This window comes from Chiloscyllium punctatum, chromosome 16 (genome assembly GCF_047496795.1).
Source record: "Chiloscyllium punctatum isolate Juve2018m chromosome 16, sChiPun1.3, whole genome shotgun sequence".
NCBI lineage: Eukaryota > Metazoa > Chordata > Chondrichthyes > Orectolobiformes > Hemiscylliidae > Chiloscyllium > Chiloscyllium punctatum.
The window spans coordinates 27,575,969-27,595,998 of NC_092754.1; the positions used below are offsets into that span (position 1 = coordinate 27,575,969).

At 43.6% G+C, this 20,030-nt stretch overlaps 1 protein-coding gene across 6 annotated transcripts in view; it reads left to right on the top strand.

Annotated features, from left to right (window-relative positions):
• The window catches only part of LOC140487105 (uncharacterized), a 99,223-nt gene that overhangs the window by 26,871 nt on the left and 52,322 nt on the right, over positions 1–20,030 (top strand). For 5 of the 6 annotated variants that reach the window (XM_072586591.1, XM_072586585.1, XM_072586586.1 and 2 more), the window contains exons 4-11: positions 8,331–8,522; positions 8,917–9,000; positions 10,491–10,591; positions 11,332–11,497; positions 14,506–14,612; positions 15,656–15,883; positions 18,488–18,584; positions 19,480–19,584. In XM_072586591.1, the coding sequence (XP_072442692.1) occupies positions 8,331–8,522; positions 8,917–9,000; positions 10,491–10,591; positions 11,332–11,497; positions 14,506–14,612; positions 15,656–15,883; positions 18,488–18,584; positions 19,480–19,584 (1,080 nt within the window). The remainder of the gene's footprint in view (positions 1–8,330; positions 8,523–8,916; positions 9,001–10,490; positions 10,592–11,331; positions 11,498–14,505; positions 14,613–15,655; positions 15,884–18,487; positions 18,585–19,479; positions 19,585–20,030) is intronic. The other variant, XM_072586589.1, reaches the window with a different exon arrangement.

Consider the following 20,030-nt stretch of genomic DNA (forward strand, 5'->3'; position numbering starts at 1 on the left):
AATCAAACTATGGTTTTCCAAGTAATCATAAATCCTGTTTCTCAGCATCCTCTCCAAAAATTTGCCCACCACTGACGTAAGACTGACTGGTCTGTACTTCCCAGGATTTTCCCTATTCCCTTTCTTAAACAAGGAAATAACATTTGCTACCCCCCATTTGCCACCATCTATCTTAAATGGCTGATCCATAATTCTTCAACAGTGACTCCTACTTCTACATTCATTCACTGGACAAAACTGGACAAATAACTTTCACACTCACCTTATCGAGACCCTTCAAGATCTTGTGTGTGCTTCAGTCAAGTTCCTTTTTTACTTACAAGAGTTGGGAGGTCATGTTGTGGCTGTACAGAACATTGGTTAGGCCACTTTTGGAATATTGCGTGCAGTTCTGGTCTCCTTCCAATCAGAAGGATGTTGTGAAACTTGAAAAGGTTCAGAAAAGATTTACAAGGATATTGCCAGGGTTGAAGATTTGACCAAAGGGAGAGGTTGAATAGGCTGGTGCTGTTTTCCCTGGACTGTCGGAGGATGAGGGGTGACCTTATAGAGGTTTATAAAATCATGAGGGACATGGATAGAATAAATAGACAAAGTCTTTTCCCTGCAGTGGGGAAGTCCAGAACTAGAGGGTGTAGGTTTAGGATGAGAGGGGAAAGGTATAAAAGAGACCTAAGGGACAACTTTTCATGCAGTGGGTGGTGTGTGTGTGGAATTAGCTGCCAGAGGAAGTGGTGGAAGCTGGTACAGTTACAACATTTAAAAGACATCTGGAAGGGTATATGAATAGGAAGGGATTGGAGGGATATAGGCCAGGTGCTGGCAGATGGGACCAGATTGGGTTGTGATATCTGGTTTGCATGGACAAGTTGGACCGAAGGGTCTGTTTCCATGCTGTACACCTCTTTGACTTCATATAAGCCTAGCCTGTCTAACATTCTCTCATGAGACATGTCCATTCCATGTATCCCTTCACTGTTTCCAGCAACGTTTATGTCTTCCTTTAAATAAGGAGGCCAGTGCTGTGCACGGCACTCCAGGTGTGGTCTCACCAATGCCCAGCATACATGAGGCATAGCACACCATTATGACATCTGTCCAAATCTAATCCCTTGCCCCTGTGCAGTATTTAGATGAAAACCTTCCCAACTTTCTAGTTATGCAACTGGCCCCAGGCATGGTTTTGGTTTAGACTGTCCCAAAGGTACAGCCTCACTCTCCACAATGTGCTGACTGCCTGAGCAGTTACCATGGAGACAAGTAAGAGGCTTCAAAACACATGAGAGCTTCGCTGCAGCGTTACTAATATCTCAGAATCTCCTGCTTGTACCGGAAGGAGCCTGCAGCCCTCACAACCGTTTAGTTTGTGGCTCAATGTGAAAAAGAGAGTTTGTGGGTAAGTAACTGGATGTGGACTGAAGAGTTATGTGCTGGACATTGCTATGGAAACATCAGTTTGCTGCATTGAAGATGAGAAGGCTCAGAGAGATCCACTTCTATAAACATGGATGCAGCAGTGATTAAAATGTCAGTCAGTGAGCATCAGTACATGACTGCATCAGGAGAGTGAGTCCATCAGTAATGGGGAAATGAATCAGTCTGTAACAGTCCTAAAAAGCATACAAAACTCTAGCAATGTACATATAAGAGTTCTGTTCTAAAGTAAGCTTGAGTTGAACCACATTGACAATTAATTTTGTTTTAAAAATTATTTTCACATTAATATTAATTCCCTTCCCCATTACCTTTTCTGTCTGTCACAGCTTTGGTTGTTATACACTTTCCCTATGCTTTCTGTCTAAGTGCAAATTATTCCCAGTTATTACTGTGTTTCCAGTTGTTATTTTGTGTCTTACTGTGAAGTTTTCTTGCAAACATCAGTATTAACTGGGCTGTTCCCAGTCTTTTCAACGTTGAGTTCAATAAATTTCTATGAGTTTGGGACACTTGATGCAGTGTTGTCAGTTCCAAGGCTTGGCAAACAATTGCAGTGATTCGTTAGGTTAAGGTGTTGTCTCTTGTCGTGTGAAGCCATTCAGACCAGGTTCAGGCCATGATTTGTTGGGACTCTGCTGTCTGCACTCCTGAATTAAGGAGAGGAGCAATTTGCCTCCATTTCCAAGTCCGTTTGTTGTTCCTTGACCCCTTATAGAAAGCTGTTGTAGGAACTTTGATTGAAAACAGTATAATATGTGGTTGTGTTTCCATTTATGACCCCTTATAGGTCTGTTCACACTGTGGAGTGGAATTCTTGAGAAATGTACGAGCAGCTATTTTAATTTAGATTAGATTCCTAGTTAGTCACTTGCTCTGGGTATTTAAGAAATATATGCAAAGTGTAAATTCGATGATTTTCCCTTGATGAAGTGTGTTTGAGGTGTTAGTGCTCATTTATTGTACCATTGTTGTTCCACTAGTGTTAATTCTATTGTATCTGACACAGCTGGAGTAGTCACTGTTCTTGAAGGGCAAATAGTCAGTAACGACCCCTAATATAGGTATATCTGGTATCGTCAGTTTGATGGAGAATAGAGAATGACTATACAACACAGGGCTTTATAGGGGTGAGAAAGATGCATGGCAGGACAAGCAAAAAAATTGAATGTGACAGGCCTTGGAAGCAGGGATAGGGACTTTTTAATAAGACATTCTTTGGAATTTAAATTGGAAGAAATATCTTTAACAAATATTGACCCTGATAAGTGTCTAATCATTCCTGCTGTATGAACATCAAAAGGAAACAAACGTATATCTCCTGTAGTTCCATTTTACAGTGAAATTCGACAAGGAAACAGGCTGCTTTTGGAGGTCAAAAGTTGCAAAATTCTGCTTGCGGTAAGGTCCTTGAACAGGGCTCTGAGCTTCTGCCTCTTATACGTGGTTGGCTCTGGAGAAGACTTTTTTGCTCTTTGAGAAATTCATTGAAAGAGAGTCTTTTTTGTTCAGTTTATTTGCTAAATGGTTGATTTTATTTAAGATTTATATGTTTAATATGTATATATTTCTCATTTCTTTTTCCGTTTTAACATTATTTTCTGAAGGTAATGAAAGGTTTATTTTATGTCAGGTGTTATTCAAGTTTCTTTTGTTTTAGGCTCAATGTTATTAAGGGCATGTATGAGGTACAGAGTACGATGACCAAGGGATTTAGAAAAGTTATTACCCAGCAGAATCAGTCAAATAGATGGGTGACTGTCAGGAAAAGTAACAAGGTAGTTCAAAAGTCTCCAGTGGCTATTCCTCTATCAAATCAATATTCAGGTTTTGAAACTATTGAAGGGGATAGTCTCTCCGAGGAAGATGCAGTCAGTTATTGGACCTTTGGAATAATTTGTACGTTAGACAGCTTTTGACAAAACTTAATAGAATTATTGATATGGAGGCTGTCCACTCAGGGGTATAGACAGGAGATTCTGTGGCAGTGAGCATAACTTTAGAATGGTTTGTTGCTTTCCTGGTGCTAGGATTAAGGACATCTCTAAACGATTCAAGTGGGGGTGGAGGCTGGTACAATTACAGCCTTTAATACCCAACTGCATGGGTATATAAATAGGAAGATTTATAGATTTATATGCTGACAAATAGGACTAGGTTAGGTTAGGGTGTCTGGTCGGCATGGAGGAGTTGGACTGAAGGGTCTGTTTCCGTGCTGTACAACGCTATGACTCTATATTGTTAAAGGTGAGATTGAGAAGCCAGAAATTATTGTACACATTGGTAGGAATGACATTTTTAAGGAAAAGACTAAAGCAAAACAGAGTGAATTTAAAAGGTTATGTAGAAGATTTAAAAAATAGAACCTGAAAAGTAATTTCTTGTTTACTCCCAATGCCAAACTCAAAAGAGGGAAGGAACAAAAGGATAAAGGAAAGAAATGAGTGGCTGAAGAGGTGGTGTTTGTTCAGAGAATCAGGTTTTTGGACAACTGGAATATCTTTCGGATAGAAAAGACCTGTTCACAAAGAATGGGTCTAACCTAAACTGGAAAGGGACCAATATCTTAGCGGAGTGATTTGCTCATTCCATTAAGGAAGACTTTATACTGAGAGAGAGGAATTCTAAGTATCAATGTAAATAGAAAGATTGATGGGGAAGGTTCTCAATGTGAAGTGAGGCTCTGAATGTGAAAATAGATAAGAAAGACAAGAGAGAGTAACTCTGAAGAACTAAATTGAATTTATTTTAATACAAGTTGTCTTAGAGGTATGACTGATGAACTCATGGAATGTTTAAGAGCATGGGATTAGGACATCATAGCTATTACAGAAACTTGTTTGAGAGATGGACTGGATGTCTGGAAATGCATGAAGGTGGATAAAACCCCAGGACCTGATCAGGTGTACCCTAGAATTCTGTGGGAAGCCAGGGAAGTGATTGCTGGGCCCCTTGCGGATATATTTATATCATCGATAGTCACAGGTGAGGTGCTGGAAGACTGGAAGTTGGCTAACATGGTACCATTATTTAAGAAAGGTGGTAAGGACAATCCAGGGAACTATAGACCAGTGAGCCTGACATCGATGGTGGGCAAGTTGTTGGAGGGAGTGGAATGTCACAAGGATTGATGCTGGGTCCACTACTTTTCATCATTTATATAAATGATTTGGATACGAGCATAAGAGCTATTGTTAGTTGCAGATGACACCAAAATTGGAAGTGTAATGGACAGCGAAGAAGGTTACCTCCAGATTATGAGGAGAAAGTGAGGACTGCAGATGCTGGCGATCAGAGCTGAAAATGTGTTGCTGGAAAAGCGCAGCAGGTCAGGCAGCATCCAAGGAGCAGGAGAATCGACGTTTCGGGCATCAGCACTTCTTCAGGAATGAGGACTCGTTCCTGAAGAAGGGCTGATGCCCGAAACGTCGATTCTCCTGTTCCTTGGATGCTGCCTGACCTGCTGCGCTTTTCCAGCAACACATTTTCAGCTACCTCCAGATTACAACAGGATCTTGATCAGGTGGGCCAATGGGATGAGAAGTGGCAGATAGATTTTAATTCAGATAAATGTGAGGTGCTGCATTTTGGGAAAGCAAATCTTGGCAGGACTTGTACACTTAATGGTAAGGTCCTAGGGAGTGTTGCTGAGCAAAGAGACCTTGGAGTGCAGGTTCATAGCTCATTGAAAGTAGAGTCACAGGTAGATAGGATAGTGAAGAAGGTGTTTGGTATGCTTTCCTTTATCAGTCAGAGTATTGAGTACAGGAGTTGGGAGGTCATTTTGCGGCTGTACAGGACATTGGTTAGGTCGCTGTTGGAATATTGTGTGCAGTTCTGGTCTCCTTCCTATCGGAAAGATGTTGTGAAACTTGAAAGGATTGAGAAAAGATTTACAAGGTTGTTGCCAGGGTTGGAGGATTTGAGCTACAGGGAGAGGCTGAACAGGCTGGGGCTGTTTTCCCTGGAGCGTGGGAGGCTGAGGGATGACCTTATAGAGGTTTACAAAATTATGAGGGGCATGGATAGGGTAAATAGGCAAAGTCTTTTCCCTGGGGTTGGGGTGTCCAGAACTAGAGGGCATAGGTTTAGGGTGAGAGGGGAAAGATATAAAAGAGACCTAAGGGACAACTTTTTCATGCAGAGGGTGGTACGCCTATGGAATGAGCTGCCAGAGGATGTGGTGGAGGCTGGTACAATTGCAACATTTAAGAGGCATTTGGATGAATATATGAGTAGGAAGGATTTGGACGGATATAGGCCGGGTGCTGGCAGGTGGGACTAGATTGGGTTGGGATATCTGGTCGGCAAGGACCGGTTGGACTGAAGGTTCTGTTTCCATGCTGTAATGTCTATGACTCTATGACTCTAAATGTTCATCAATCCTATCTTTTATAAACTACCTCCAACAAGTTACCCACAACAAAAGTCAGACTCATTTGTCAATAGTTCCCCAGTTTCCACCACCACCCTCTGTCTTCTACCTTTGAGCCAGTTCTATATCCAAATGGCTAGTTCTCCCTGTATTCCATGAGATCTAACCTTGCTAATCCGTCTCTTTACCACTCTTCTTAAACAGTAACACCACGTTTGCCAACCTCCAGTCTTCCGGCACCTCATGTGTGACTATCGATGATACAAATATCTCAGCAAGAGGCCCAGCAATCACTTCTCTAGCCTCCCAGAGTTCTCGGATACACCTGATCAGGTCCTGGGGATTTATCCACTTTTAACCATTTCAAGACATCCAGCACTTCCTCCTCTGTAATCTGGACATTTTGCAAGATGTCACCATCTATTTCCCTACAGTCTATATCTTCCATATCCTTTTCCACAGTAAATACTGATGCAAAATATTCATTTAGCATCTCCCCCATTTTCTGTGGCTCCACACAAAGGCCGTCTTGCTGATCTTTGAGGGCCCTATTCTGTCCCTAGTTACCCTTTTGTCCTCAATATATTTGTAAAAACCCTTTGGATTCTCCTGAATTCTATTTGCCAAAGCTATCTCATGTCCCCTTTTTGCCCTCCTGATTTCCCTCTTAAGTATACTCCTGCTTTCTTTATACTCTTCTAAGGATTCACTTGATCTATCCTGTCTGTACCTGACATATGCTTCCTTCATTTTCTTAAGAGAAGCAAAAGTTTACTAAGGATCGTCAGCATGGTTTTGTGCAAAGAAAATTGTGTCTCACAAACTTGATTATTGAGTTTTTTGAGGAAGTTACCAAAATGATTGATGATGGCAGAGCAGTAGATGTTGTTTACTTGTACCTTAGTAAAGCCTTCGACAAGTTTCCACATGGTAGACTAATCCGTAAAGTTATATCACACGCAATTCAGGGTGAGCTTGGCAATTGGATATATAATTGCCTTAAAGGCAGAAGACAGAAAGTGGTTGCTTTATGGACTGGAGTCCTGTGACCAGCAGTGTTCTGCAGGGATCTGTTCTGGGTCCCCTTTTTTTAGATTAGATTCCTTCGGCCCAACAAGTCCACACCGAACCTCCAACGAGTAAGCCACCCAGTCCCATTTCCCTCTGGCTAATGCACCTAACACTACGGCCAATTTAGCATGGCCAATTCAGTTAACCTGCACATCTTTAGACTGTGGGAGGAAACCGGAGCCACTGGAGGGGGCTCACGCAGACACAGGGAGAATGTGCAATCTCCACACAGACAGTCACCCAAGGCTGGAATTGAACCTGGGACCCTAGTGCTGTAAGGCAGCAGTGCTAACCACTGAGCCACTGTGCCACCCTTTTGTTTGTCATTTATTTAAATGATTTGGAATAGAATATACAAGGCATGGTTGTAATTTTGCGGATGACACTAAAATTGGTGACATAGTAGACAATGAAGAAGGTTTTCTATGATTACAAATGAATCTTGATTAAATGGGTCAATAGACTGAAAAATGGCATAAGGAGTTCTACCTGGATAAATGCAAGTATTGCATTTTGGTGCAATAAACAAGGATAGGGCTTATACAATTAATGATATGGCTTTGGGTAGTGTTGTAGAACAGAGGGACCTAGTGGTGCAAGTATATAATTCTTTGAAGTTTGCATCACATATAGGCAGGGAGAAAGTGAGGACTGCAGATGCTGGAGATCCGAGTTGAGAGTGTGGTGCTGGAAAAGCACAGCAGGTCAGGCAGCATCCGAGGAGCAGGAGGGTCGACGTTTCAGGTGTAAGCCCTTCATCAGGAATGAAGCATATATAGGCAGGGTGGTTAAAAGGGTGTTTGGCATGCTTGCCTTCGTTGCTCAGTCCTTTGAGCATAGGAGTTGGGAAGTCATACTGAGGTTGTACAGGACATTGGTGAGGAAAACCATGTCTCATAAACTTGATTGAGTTTTTTTTGAGCAAGTTACCAAAATGATTGAGGGTAGATGCTATTTACTTGGACTTTAATAAAGCCTTCAGCAAGGTTCCGCATGGTAGACTGTAGACTGGAATACTGTGTCCTGTTCTGGTTGTCATGTTGTTATTATTAAACTAGAGAACAGTCAGAAGAGATTTACCAGGATGTTGCCAGGTATGGAAAGTTTGAGTAATAAAGAAAGAGGCTGGGACTTTTTTCATTGGAGCGTAGGAGGTTGAGAGGTGACCTTATAGAAGTTCATAAAATAATGAGTGGTATGGATAGAGTGGTTGTTTTTTTCCCTACGATGGAGGATTTCAAGACTAGGGGGCACATTTTTAAGGAGAAAGATTTTAAAAAGGCAATTTTTTTACACAGAGGGTGGTTCATGTGTGGAATGATCTACCTAAGGAAATTAACCAGATCTGTCTGTAAGGAGAAAATGAAACTGTCCAATGTGTACTTTGACTGCCTTGACTGATGCCTCACATTCTCTCTCTCTCTCTCTCTCTCTCTCTCTCTCCTCACAGCTGGAACAGGCCTTGAAGCTTGAGACAGGGGAGAGGGAGCGCGAAAATCTGGAAAATAAGAGCCTGGCGCAGCAGAACATTGAACTAAGGCGCCGCCTGGAAGAGGAACAGGCTTCATATAAACGCAAGCTTCAGGCCTACCAGGAGGGTCAGCAGCGGCAGGCCCAACTGGTCCAGAAACTTCAATCCAAGGTACTGGGCTGTGAACCTTGAAGTTTTCATGAATATCTGTCCCTGAGTTTATCTTGCTTGTCTCCACCAGTTTTCCTTCCTCCTTTCACAGTTCTGAGACAGAGTTCCTTTGGCTTCCAATTGCTACTAATTATATGGATCAATTAAATGAACAAAGGTTGTTCAGACAAAGGAAGGTTGAGAAACTGTTGTATGTTATCTGGGGCCTAACAGTACAGCCCTTTGGGACAGATGAGCTGAGATCTGCCAAATTACTTTCTGCAACCATGTCAATATTGTCCTTATGAAGTTCTGCCCACGAGCGGGAAGGGTGGTGCATTGTGGGATGGACTCCGTGCATTATGGGATGGTTCTTGTGCATTGTGGGACTGACCATGTCTGCTTCAAATGGCAGGTCCTTCAGTACAAGAAGAAATGTGGCGAGGTGGAGCAGCAACTGATTGAGAAAGCCACAGAGCTGGAACAGCACCGACTCTCCGTAAGTGCCGTGGGGAGAGCTTGCTCCAACTCGTCCTTTGCATTTGAACCCACAAATAACATGCCAGGTGCAGAGAGGTTGTGTGTTACCACACTGCAGCTTTTGCACCATGGAGCAGCTCTGTTTTGGAATAGATGTGTAATTACTCTGGTGATGAGGGCCTATCTGAGTTAATCCACTGTGTGGACATTGATTCCTGAGCTCTGGCGAGGTCACTGCCTGCCATTCTAAATTGGAGCAAATTTGCATTATTTTGAACCACCTTTTCATTCTGCCCATCTTTTAATACAAAAGCTTTTGTATGTAGATCAATTTAATTCCTTTCCAAAATTATATATGAAACATTTGTCGAAGTGCATGACAATAGAATTGAAGAGTGGTAAGCAGACAGAGTGCAAAAAAAGACTTTAGATTAGATTTCCTACAGTGTGGAAACAGGCCCTTTGGCTCAACCAGTCCACACTGACCCTCCGAAGAGTAATCCACTCATACCCATTTCCCTAACACTATGGGCAATTTAGTATGTAACCTGCACATCTTTGGACTGTGGGGTAAATATAGCAAGCGGCACTTGAATATCTGATTCCATTTATGTTGCATCTACATTTATATCACACTAAACATTTTCTGATGCATCCATTTCAAGGGGTTTTACACTGGTTCCTTGCAGGCCATGTGATGTGCTAAGGAAGCTGGGAGGGCCACCTCCCTCATCTGTTCCCCACTGAGCCTTTGTAACAGCCGTCCCAGGCTGTTGTGCTGTCCCTCAGCGTGTAGTCTTGAAGCTTGTAGTGTGTCAGTCAGCAGCATTCAGTCCTCACAGTTTTAGACCAACAATCTTCCTTCACCAAGTTGAAGTTGGTGTTTATCTCCATGTACGTCCCTGGGAATAGTCTGTCAAATGAGGTCTGATTCGAGAGGAACTTCAACAAGAGCTGTCCCCTTTCTTTCCAGAAGCTCTTGGCAAGCACACATTCTGGAAGGTGATGATTCCTAACCACTGCCTCAATGTGCCATTACACTGATTTTGAATTGTGAAGACAAACTGTTTATTGCTTAAGAATAACAGGCATTTTGATTCTTTTTGTTTCATTGTTATAAGCCAGACTAGCACCCCCAAGAATGCAATGGAAATTAAGATTTCACTACATTTCATAGGATTAACTTCCAAGATCTGACTCCATTGCAGATATCCAATGGGTTGAGAGGAATACTGGTGGATTCAGCAACTTTTTTGTGTGTGTTGTCCCCAGCTATCTGACTCCAATTCCCACAGGGATCTGGTTGATAGTGTGAGGAGGTGAACTGTTGAGTTTGTGAAGTTGGACATGTATCCTTGCAATTTTCCCCTAGTGGGTGTTTACACTGAAATGCAATGTGCAGAAACGCAGAGAAAATTACCCTGACACATTTGTCACACAACAATGTGACAAACAACGCAGTTCATCCCCCCACAGCTTTAATTAAAGCCGACTGTACTCTCTTCACAGAGCCAGCTGGACCTCACAGAGTCACGACTGCGACAGTCTGAAGAGGAACAGAGCAATGAATTGGAAAACACCCTGATCCGCTTGGAGGAAGAACAGCAGAGGCAAGTGGAGGAAATCACATGAATCTGACCTAGAGAACTGCGTGGGTGGGGGTGGGGGGGAATTTCCCGTATGTAGTGAATTCCCAAACCAATCATGTGGTAACCCATTTAAAAATTTGCTGCACAGAACCTTTTTTTTTTCTTTATAATATTATTGTGCAAGTGTCACTATTCTGAACTTTTATTTCTTTATTTATCTAATTTATTACTGTGATGTTGTAGTTTTGAAGGTCTGTAATACTGGAATTTTTATTTCTGTATTTTTCTAATTTTCTTTTCCTAATAATTTATACTAAAGAATCTGTACCTAGGCACCTTTGTACCAAAGATTGCACCGTCAATAGCAACTTGTAAACGTTCACTATACTCATGTGAGTAAATGTGACAATGAAGCTAATCTATTCCACTCCATATTTGCTCTTCTTCCTCTATTCCACATTTTTAGTGAGTGTTTTTCTGGGTAACCTTTTTCCTTTTACTTTCTATGTCTCAGCCTGAGCTCTCTGACTGGCTTGTTCATTGTAGGCCATTGGCAGTGGGCCCTTGTAGATGCCGGAGTCAGCCTGAACCTGTCTGATCTTTGGCCTAACCACCCGCTCCAACATCCGAAACCTGGGAGCCTCCACTGCACCATTCCTCACTGACCAAGTTCAGGCTGAGAATCTCTCACCTAAATCCATCATTTGTTTGGTTCTGGAGTCAGCCTGGTCTGATTTGATGTATCTGTCCTCGGCATTTAGAAGTGCCAGCCTGACCCAAGTGAACTCCATGCTCCGGGAACAGCTGGACCAGGCAAATTCTGCCAACCTTGCCCTGAGTGAGGACATTCGCAAACTGACTGTCGACTGGACTAAGGCACGGGAGGAACTTGAGCAGAAGGAGGTGGAATGGAGACAGGAAGAGGAGGTACAAAATATCTCAGTGCATTTTACAACCAAGCTCGTGCCCTCCTTTGTCATACATCTTTATATTCACCAAGACTTAGGTGCTGCTGAATGTAGTCTGGTCGCTGCATGGGCTTAAAAATTATGTGCAGACAATGAATATTACATGGGAACAGTGGCTTACAGAGGTCATTAATTGGTAATAGAGGAGATTGTTCTTAGGCACATGATATACAGCAGGATGTATCAATGTTATAGAAGAGGAATTGCTGGAGGTCTTATCCACACATAAAGGTAGATAAATCCCCTGAGACCTGATCAGGTGTTTCCCAGACTTTTGTGGAAGCTAGGGAAGAGATTGCTGGGCCCCATGCTGTGATATTTGTATCATCGATAGCCACAGGTGAGATGCCCAAAGACTAGTGGTTGGCTGATGTGCCAATTTTTAAGAAAGGCTGTAAGGAAAAGCCTAGGAATTATAGACCAGTAAGCCTTACGTCATTGGTGGGTACGTTGTTGGAAGGAAGTGTGAGGGACAGGATTTACATGCATTTGGAAAGGCAAGGATAGTCAGCATAGCTTTGTGAGTGGGCAGCATGGTGGCTTAGTGGTTAGCACTGCTACCACACAGCATCAGGGATCCAGGTTTGATTCTAGCCTCGGGTGACTGTGTGTGTGTGTGGAGTTTGCACGTTCTCCCCGTGTCTGTGTGGGTTTCCTCCCACAATCCAAAGATGTGCAGGTTAGGTGAATTGGCTGTGCTAAATTGTCCACAGTGCTCAGGGATGTATAGGTTGGGTGCATTAGTCAGGGTTAAATGGAGGGTGATGGGTCTGGGTGGGTTACTCTTCGGAGGGTCGGTGTGGACTTGTTGGGCCGAAGGGCCTATTTCCACACACTGTAGGGATTTTATGATCTGATCTGAATCACGTCCCACTAACTTGACTCAGTTTTTTGAAGAGATGACAAAGAAGATTGATGAAGACAGAGTGGTAGACATTGTGCATATGGACTTCAGTAAAGTGTTCAACAAGGTTCTGCATTGTAGGTTGGTTAGTAAGATTAGATCACATGGGGTCCAGGGGTAGGTAGTCGATTGGATACAATATTGTCTTGAAGGTAGGAGACAGAAGGTGTTGGTAGAGAGTTATTTTTTGGACTGGAGGCCTGTGACCAATGATAGGCCACCAGCACCAGTGCTGGGTCCACTGCTTTTGGTCTTTTATATAACTGATGTGGATGTGAATATAAGAGTTATAGTTAGTAATTTGGCAGATGACACCAAAATAAGTGGTGTAGTGGACAGAGAAAAAAAATATCTCAGAGCACATTGTGATCTTGATTAGATGGGCCTAGTGGCAGAGTATAATCTAGATAAATGTGAGGTGTTGCATTTTCATAAGGCAAACCAGGGCAGATCCTATACAGGAAATGGTAGGGCCCTGGGGAATGTTGCTGAAAGAGACCTTGGAGTGCAAGTTCATAGCTCCTTGAAAGTGGAGTTGCAGGTAGATAGGATAGTGAAGATGGCGTTAGGTATGCTTACCGTTTTTGGTCAGTGCATTGAGTATCGGAGTTGAGAGGTCATGTTGCAGGACTGTACAGGACATTGATTAGGACACTTTTGGAATAGTGCATATAATTCTGGTCACCCTTCAATAAGAAGGATGTTGTTAAATCTGAAAAGGTTCAGAAAAGATTAACAAAAATGTTCCTAGGATAGGAGCATTTGAGCTATAGGGAGAGGCTGAATAGGCTGTGTTTTTTTTAACCTGGAGTATCGGAGACTGAGGGATGACCTTCTAGAGGTTTATGAAATTATGAAAGGCATGAATAGGATGAATAGCCAAGGTCTTTCCCTGGAGTGGGGGAATTCAAAACTAGAGGGCATAGATTTAAGGTGAGGGGGAAAGATATAAAAAGAACCTGAGGGGTGACTTTATACAGAGGGTGCTGTGTGTCTGGAATGATCTGCCAGAGGAAGTGGTGGAGGCTGATACAGTTATGCCATCTAAAAGGCATTTGGATGGGTATGTGAACAGGAAGGATTTGGAGAGATATGGGCCAAGTGCTGGCAAATGGGACTAGGTCAGATTGGGATGTCTGGTCGGCATGGATGAGTTGGACTGAAGGACGTGTTTCCATGCTGTACATCTCAATGACTCTGTAACTAATGGGGAACGTTGAGACCTGATGGGGAATAGATTGACAGTGGGTAGGCAAACTGAGGAATGTTAGGAAAAACAGCATATGGATAAATGAATGCATTCTGATACAACTGTTCAATGTAATGATCTCTGTTATGACCCTCAGTGTAATGGTCAAGCCTCAGTAAGTCCTTCACTGGAATTTCAAAGAGTCAGAGGCAACTTGTTTGAAATGTTATAGAGCCTGAGGAGCCTTGACAGGTTAGATATGGAGAGGATGATTCCCCTTATTGGTAAATCATGATCTAGGGGGCTCATCGTTTAAAAGTAAGGGGCTGCCAATTTAAGACAAGTGAAGCAATTGTTTTTGCTCTGAGGCTTTGGAACTCGCTTTCTGAAAAGATGGTGGAAGCAGAGTCTTTTAGTATTTTTCAGGCAGACGTAGAGAGATTCTTGGTAAACAAGTGGGTGAACGGTTATAGGGAAGGTGGGACTGTAGATTAGATTTGAAATAACAATAAGACCAACCGTGATCTTATTCAGTAGTGAAACATTAAATGATCTAGTCTGCTCCTTGTGAATATGTTTGTATGTATGATTTCTGATATATCCCCTGACCTCAGTGGTACATTCTCTGTTGCAGTCCCCAGTGTAATGCTCAATCTAACATTTTCAAACATACCTCACATCTGATACTGTATTAGGCTCGGAAATGTCCCTTTCTCGTCATTGTATTGTTCTGGAACATCTCCCCCGTCCTCTCTCTCTCTCTCTCTCTCTCTTGATTTCTAGTACATCCGATATCTCTCTCTGAATTCTGAGGTTTTTTTTGATACTAGTCTGGAATATTGAGCTTTAATCTTTCTGTGTCTTTTTATTTTAGTCCTTTAACACCTATTTCAGCAACGAACACAATCGCCTGCTGACTCTCTGGAGACAGGTCGTGGGCTTCAGACGTCACTTCTGTGAGATAAAGTCAGCCAGTGAGCGGTGAGACACGTAGCGACATAGTTTAAACAGAGAATGCTGTGGAAGAGGGGGCAGACAGCAGGGCACACTCTGGGTGTGGGTCTGCTCATGCCTGACTCTTACTATTACATTACACTCCCTACAAAGTGCTGGTTATCATGGAGGAAGATGATGCATTTAACGAGAGGCAGATTCAGTTTGAGCTCCTGTCCCCAGTCACTATCTACCAACTCTTTCAACAGTCGGTGTGATGTCAAAGCAGGAAAGTGTGGAATTTTAACCATGAAACCCCTTGGCTGCAGTAGTGACCATACAGTGTAGATGATTAAAAGGTGGTCTGAATGGTTAACATTGAGTTTATCGGACACCAGTATGCAACATTGCAGAGCCCATGTGGGGAAATCGAGTTAAGACGCTGCAGGAGACAGTATCCAGTGGGAAAGGCTTTTCCTTTGGGAGGGTGTTGGTGAGTCACCTTTTAGAATTGCTGTCGTGGGCTAAGTACACCCACAATTCAGTGAGGGAGGGAGGTCCAGGGTTTTAACTGAGATTGCTGTGTGTTTTAGGCTACAGAATACAGCAGGATTGGAATTAGAGTTAGGTCTGCCATGCAAGCCAGCACAGGCATGATGGAGCCAATGGCCACCTCCTATGCTGTACCATACTATCATTCTGTTAAGGTTAACCGCTGAAAAATGACCATATGCTTGACATATTGATGAGCAGCAGATGCCTGTAGATCACATAATCCAGTGAAAACCAGCATATCTGGGACAGGGACTATACCAACAGGGCAAATGATGGGCAGAATTAAATTCATCTTTACAACCTTATTTACATTCAGTTGAGGACAGGATCCTGGTCCCAGCGACTGGGTATAATTCAGAAGAGTGTGGGGTTGAGGGATGGTTAAATCTTAATTTACAAGAACACCGAGAGCTGCAAGTTGTTCTTGCTTCTCCAGAGAGGGACTGTTCTCCTGTGCCTGTTCCTGTGAGCTGGGAGAGTGGGAACTGTTTGGAAGGCTCTTTTGTCCGAGGTGAAATGATCTCCAATTCCCTCAGGGATCTCTCCGAGCTGCGGAACGATCTGGCAAAATCCTCGCGCACGATCCACGCGTCATGTCTGAACCTGAGCGGATACCTGCGAATTTCAGAAAGCAGCTCCACGGTGACTCTGGAGAAGCAGTCGATCCAGCTCGCTCAACTTGAGGAACAGCTCCGGGACAAGGTGCGGGAAATGATCCAGCTCCAAGCCAAGTACGACCGGGAGAAGGCCGAGCAGAATGCCAGGTCTGTATGTGAGTACGCACATCGGCAGTCAGTCAATCTACCCCACAGGGTGTGAAAAACATGTGTGATTTGATGGCCACCCAGGTTGATGTTCCCCTGATTTCAGAACAGCCCAAGAAAAACAGGACCCTTCGATCCAACTCATCCATGCCGACCAGATACCATAAACAAATCTAGTCCCATTTGCCAGCATTTGGTCCACATCCCTCTAAATCCTCCCCATCAGAAATTTTGTCAGTGTCTTTATTTTTGGGATGCATTTACATTGCTGTGCAGTGTGGCAGCAACAAGGTGTAAATCTGGTACAAGGGTCTAACTTGACTCTGAAGCACAGTAGAGTGAAACTATCCCCTTCAGATGGGCCCTGACTGGGCTGCGTTTGCACTGGCTACAGTTAGTGTGAATCAAAGTCAGTTTGCGTTAATGCCTCAAAAACAGAAATTGCTGGAGAAACTCAGCATCTGTGGAGAGAAAGCAAAGTTAATATTTAGAGCCCAGTAACATTTCTTCAGAATTTCTGTTTTTGTTTTGGATTAGCAAATTTTGAGAAGATTTATAGCTCAGGTTGAGGTTTTGGATGTAGGTTTGCTTGCTGAGCTGAAATGTTGTTTCAGATTTCCAGCATCTGCAGTTACTTGTTTTATATTAACACTATAGTTTGTTCTTCAAAAATACAACCTTTAGCAGATTTAATCTATGCAATTTATGCCGCAGTTATCAAACCTGGCAGCAGTAGAGGGCGCCCGAAGATCAAGGAGAAAAGGGCAGCCACTCCTCCCAGTGTCTGAGCTGAAAGAGGGAGATTTAATCCTGGTGTTTGCTGCAGCACTCAACACAGCCCTCAGTGTAACTCTGCCTTATATAATCCCTGGTTTAACTGTAATATATACCCACATCTCTTATAACCTGTACTATAGCAATCTAAAAATCTAATCTAAAAGTGGAACGCTGCAGATACTGTGAGTTTGAAGTAATAACAGAAAATATCTGAGAAACCACAGCACAGACAGAATTTGTGGAGAGAGGTGGAAGGGGGCTATTTTCAACCTGCTGACGTTCCGGGAGTTGAGCACACAGGATGTGTGGAGAAATCTGGGTTTCCTCCTGTGCAGTGGATCTTTGACATCACAGAATTTCAGCCCAGACAGGATCTCCACCCTCAAGTCAATAGGGCACCTCGGCTTGGCTTTGAGTCAGACGGGCTTAATCTGGAAACTGGGAGGGGGGCCTCGCTGACTGAGGTAACGCAAGCAAATACTGTAAGTTCAGTTGGATGGATAGCTGGTTAGCAACTCAGAGCAACGCCAGCAGTCTCGGTTCAATTCCCACATCAACTGAGGTTACCATTACTCCTGAACCTTTTCTCTTCACCTGGGCTGTGATGACCTCCAATTAAACATGTCTGTCTCAGTAATGAGAGTGGCCCTATGCTCCTTTGGGACTATAAGTGACTAACAAGACATGAAATTTTCTTCTTACTCCCATGGGCTCAATGCAATTAATGTAAAAATCAGGCCGGGATACCTGAGATTTGCCCTTGGTGAAAAAAGCAAGACAGTGTGAGAGCAAACCTTTTCACGCAGAGGGCGACTAAGGTCTGGTATGTGCTTCTTGAGAGGGTAGTGGAAGCAGGTTCAATCAAAAAATTTGGGAGGGCATTTTATCTGAAAAGGAAGAATGGGTGGGATTATGGGGAGACGGTGTGGGAATAGCAACAAGTGAAATGCACCTTTGGAGAGCTAGCACAGACCTATGATGGGCCAAGTGGTCTCCTATGCAGTAACATTTCCCAGTGCTGAAATTGTTGAAACCATTTCCTAAGGGGTTCGTTAGGGCTGGGTGGCTGGTCTGGGTTCAGATACTGCATTCACTGAGGTTATCGTGAAGGATCCCCATTCTCAACCTTGCCCCTCACCTGAGGCGTGGTGACCCTTGGGTTAAACTCCGCACCAGCCTCTGTGACTATGGATTTTCACATCTTATTACAACAGCAACTACTCTTTTGAAAGTTGGTCGTTGGCTTTAAAGCGTTTTGGAACGTGGAAGTTCAATAGAAGTATTTTTCAAAATAAAATTTAACACCCTCATCCCCAGGAGGCCTAATTTTAACAATATCCTGCCCGCCCTGATGTTGTCTTTTGGTGCTGATTTAGGTTGTTGAGTTTCAAACACAAAGGCATCGTGACACCAGCATAACCACCCCTGCCAAGCTCAGCACACTCCCCTCCCCAGGTTTTCCAGCAGGTTGTTCTGGAATATTCCAGTCTGATGCCCCTTTCGTTCCTACCTGCCAAGTGGCTCCTGGTATCCCAATAAGCCCCAGAGTTGGTGTTGCTCTCTCATTCTTTCTTAGGATGTGGGCAAGGCCGGCATGTGTCCCATGTCCCTAGTTGCCCCCTCAAGAAGGTGGTAGAACGCTGCCATGTTGAACCACTGCTGTCCACGTGGTGACTGAACACCTACAGTGGTGGTAGAGAGTTACAGGATTTCGGCCCAGTGACACCAGAGGAATGGTGATCTATTTCCAATGATATGCCTGTGGGTGTGAAGCAGTTGTTGACAACGCTGGTTAAACGTGATGTAAACCTGGAGTGTTTCTTCCAGGATCACAGAATTGATGGTGACTGTTGAACGACTGACAACCCAGAATAACGAGAAGGAAAAGACAATCAACAGCCTGAACCAGACAGTGGAGAACCTGGTGGGTGAACAGGGGAAGGAAGGTGTGGGGACGATGGATTCAAGCCCTAAATGCAAAACAGAGAAAATGGGAGCAGACCATTTGGCCCTTCCAGACTCCTCTACCTTCAATGTGATCATGGCTGACCGTCCAACTCGTTTCCCTGATCCTACTTTCACCTCATATCCCTTTGATCCCTTTACTCCTAAGAATTATATCTAACATCATCTTGAAAACATTCAATGGTGTGGCCTCAACAGCTTTCCACAGTAGACAAGCAGGAGGCTGGAAGAACACAGCAGGCCAGGCAGCATCAGGAGGTGGAGAAGTCAATATTTCAGGTGTAACCCTTCTTCATGACTGGGAAGGGGGGGGGGGGGATGGTGGTAGGTGTGAGGGGAACTGCACATAATTCCGCATGCTTCCCACTCTCTGGGTGAAGAAATTTCACCTCATCTTGGGCCTCCCCTGGAACTTTAAGCTACGCCCCCTGGTTCTATAGTCCCCTGTCATCAGGAATGTCCTTTCTGTAATTATACTGTCTAATCCTGTTAGAATTTTCGAGGCTTCCATGAGAGACCTGCTCAATCTTCTGCAACTCTAAGTAACAGTCTCATGCCACTGAGATGCTTTGATGAAAAGTAAAGAAATAGAACTCTTTCTGTTTCAAGAGGAACTCCAGATTAATATTTAGATGCTCCGCTCCAAAAGGAGGTAGCTGGTGCCCTTGTCCATATCAAGGTCATTCAACCCATCAGTCCATCCGATTTGATCAAAGAAAAGGATTTATTAGGTTTATTATACATTGATTCAGAGTGGGTACTGTGCCAAGCCTTTGGTCCTGCACCCTGGTGCTAAATGTACAGGTGCTGTGCTGTGTAGTGACCGTTGGGTAACAGGCCCTTTGTGCTTACAGGAGTCAAGCCGAGCTGAGACCCAGGATGTTCAGGATGGAGCTGAGATTGAGTCAGTGAAAGCAGAGCTGGAGTCGCTGCATCAAATCCTCAGAGACATCACACAGGTGAGGGCGCGAGCTGACAGTGGATGTCGATTGTATGGATTATGTGATTCACTTTTACAGGAAGAATAGGAAAGAAGACAGAATGCTTCTGTTGAAGGCGATCCCTGGTTCTTAACATCCGCATGAACAGTTATCCTAATCCCACGTGCCACATCCAGCTCCCAAACACAGCATCTGAGTCCAGCGTGGTGTGTAATACAGAATGACCCTCAGTGGGAGGCTGTGTTGCTCTTTGGCTCTTGACACGCTATGGGGCTTTTCCACAGCAGACCTGCTTTGATTGGACATCTGTTTTCATTGGAAATCTCTTGAAGAAGATCAAAAACTGATGGAAATTTGAAGTGCTGCCATTCCTATAAAAAGACTCATTTTCACTTTTCTAAAAAAAAACACAGATTGTCTAAGTTAGCTCTAACAAGGTTAGCGAGTGGATATTGCTTTTGAGA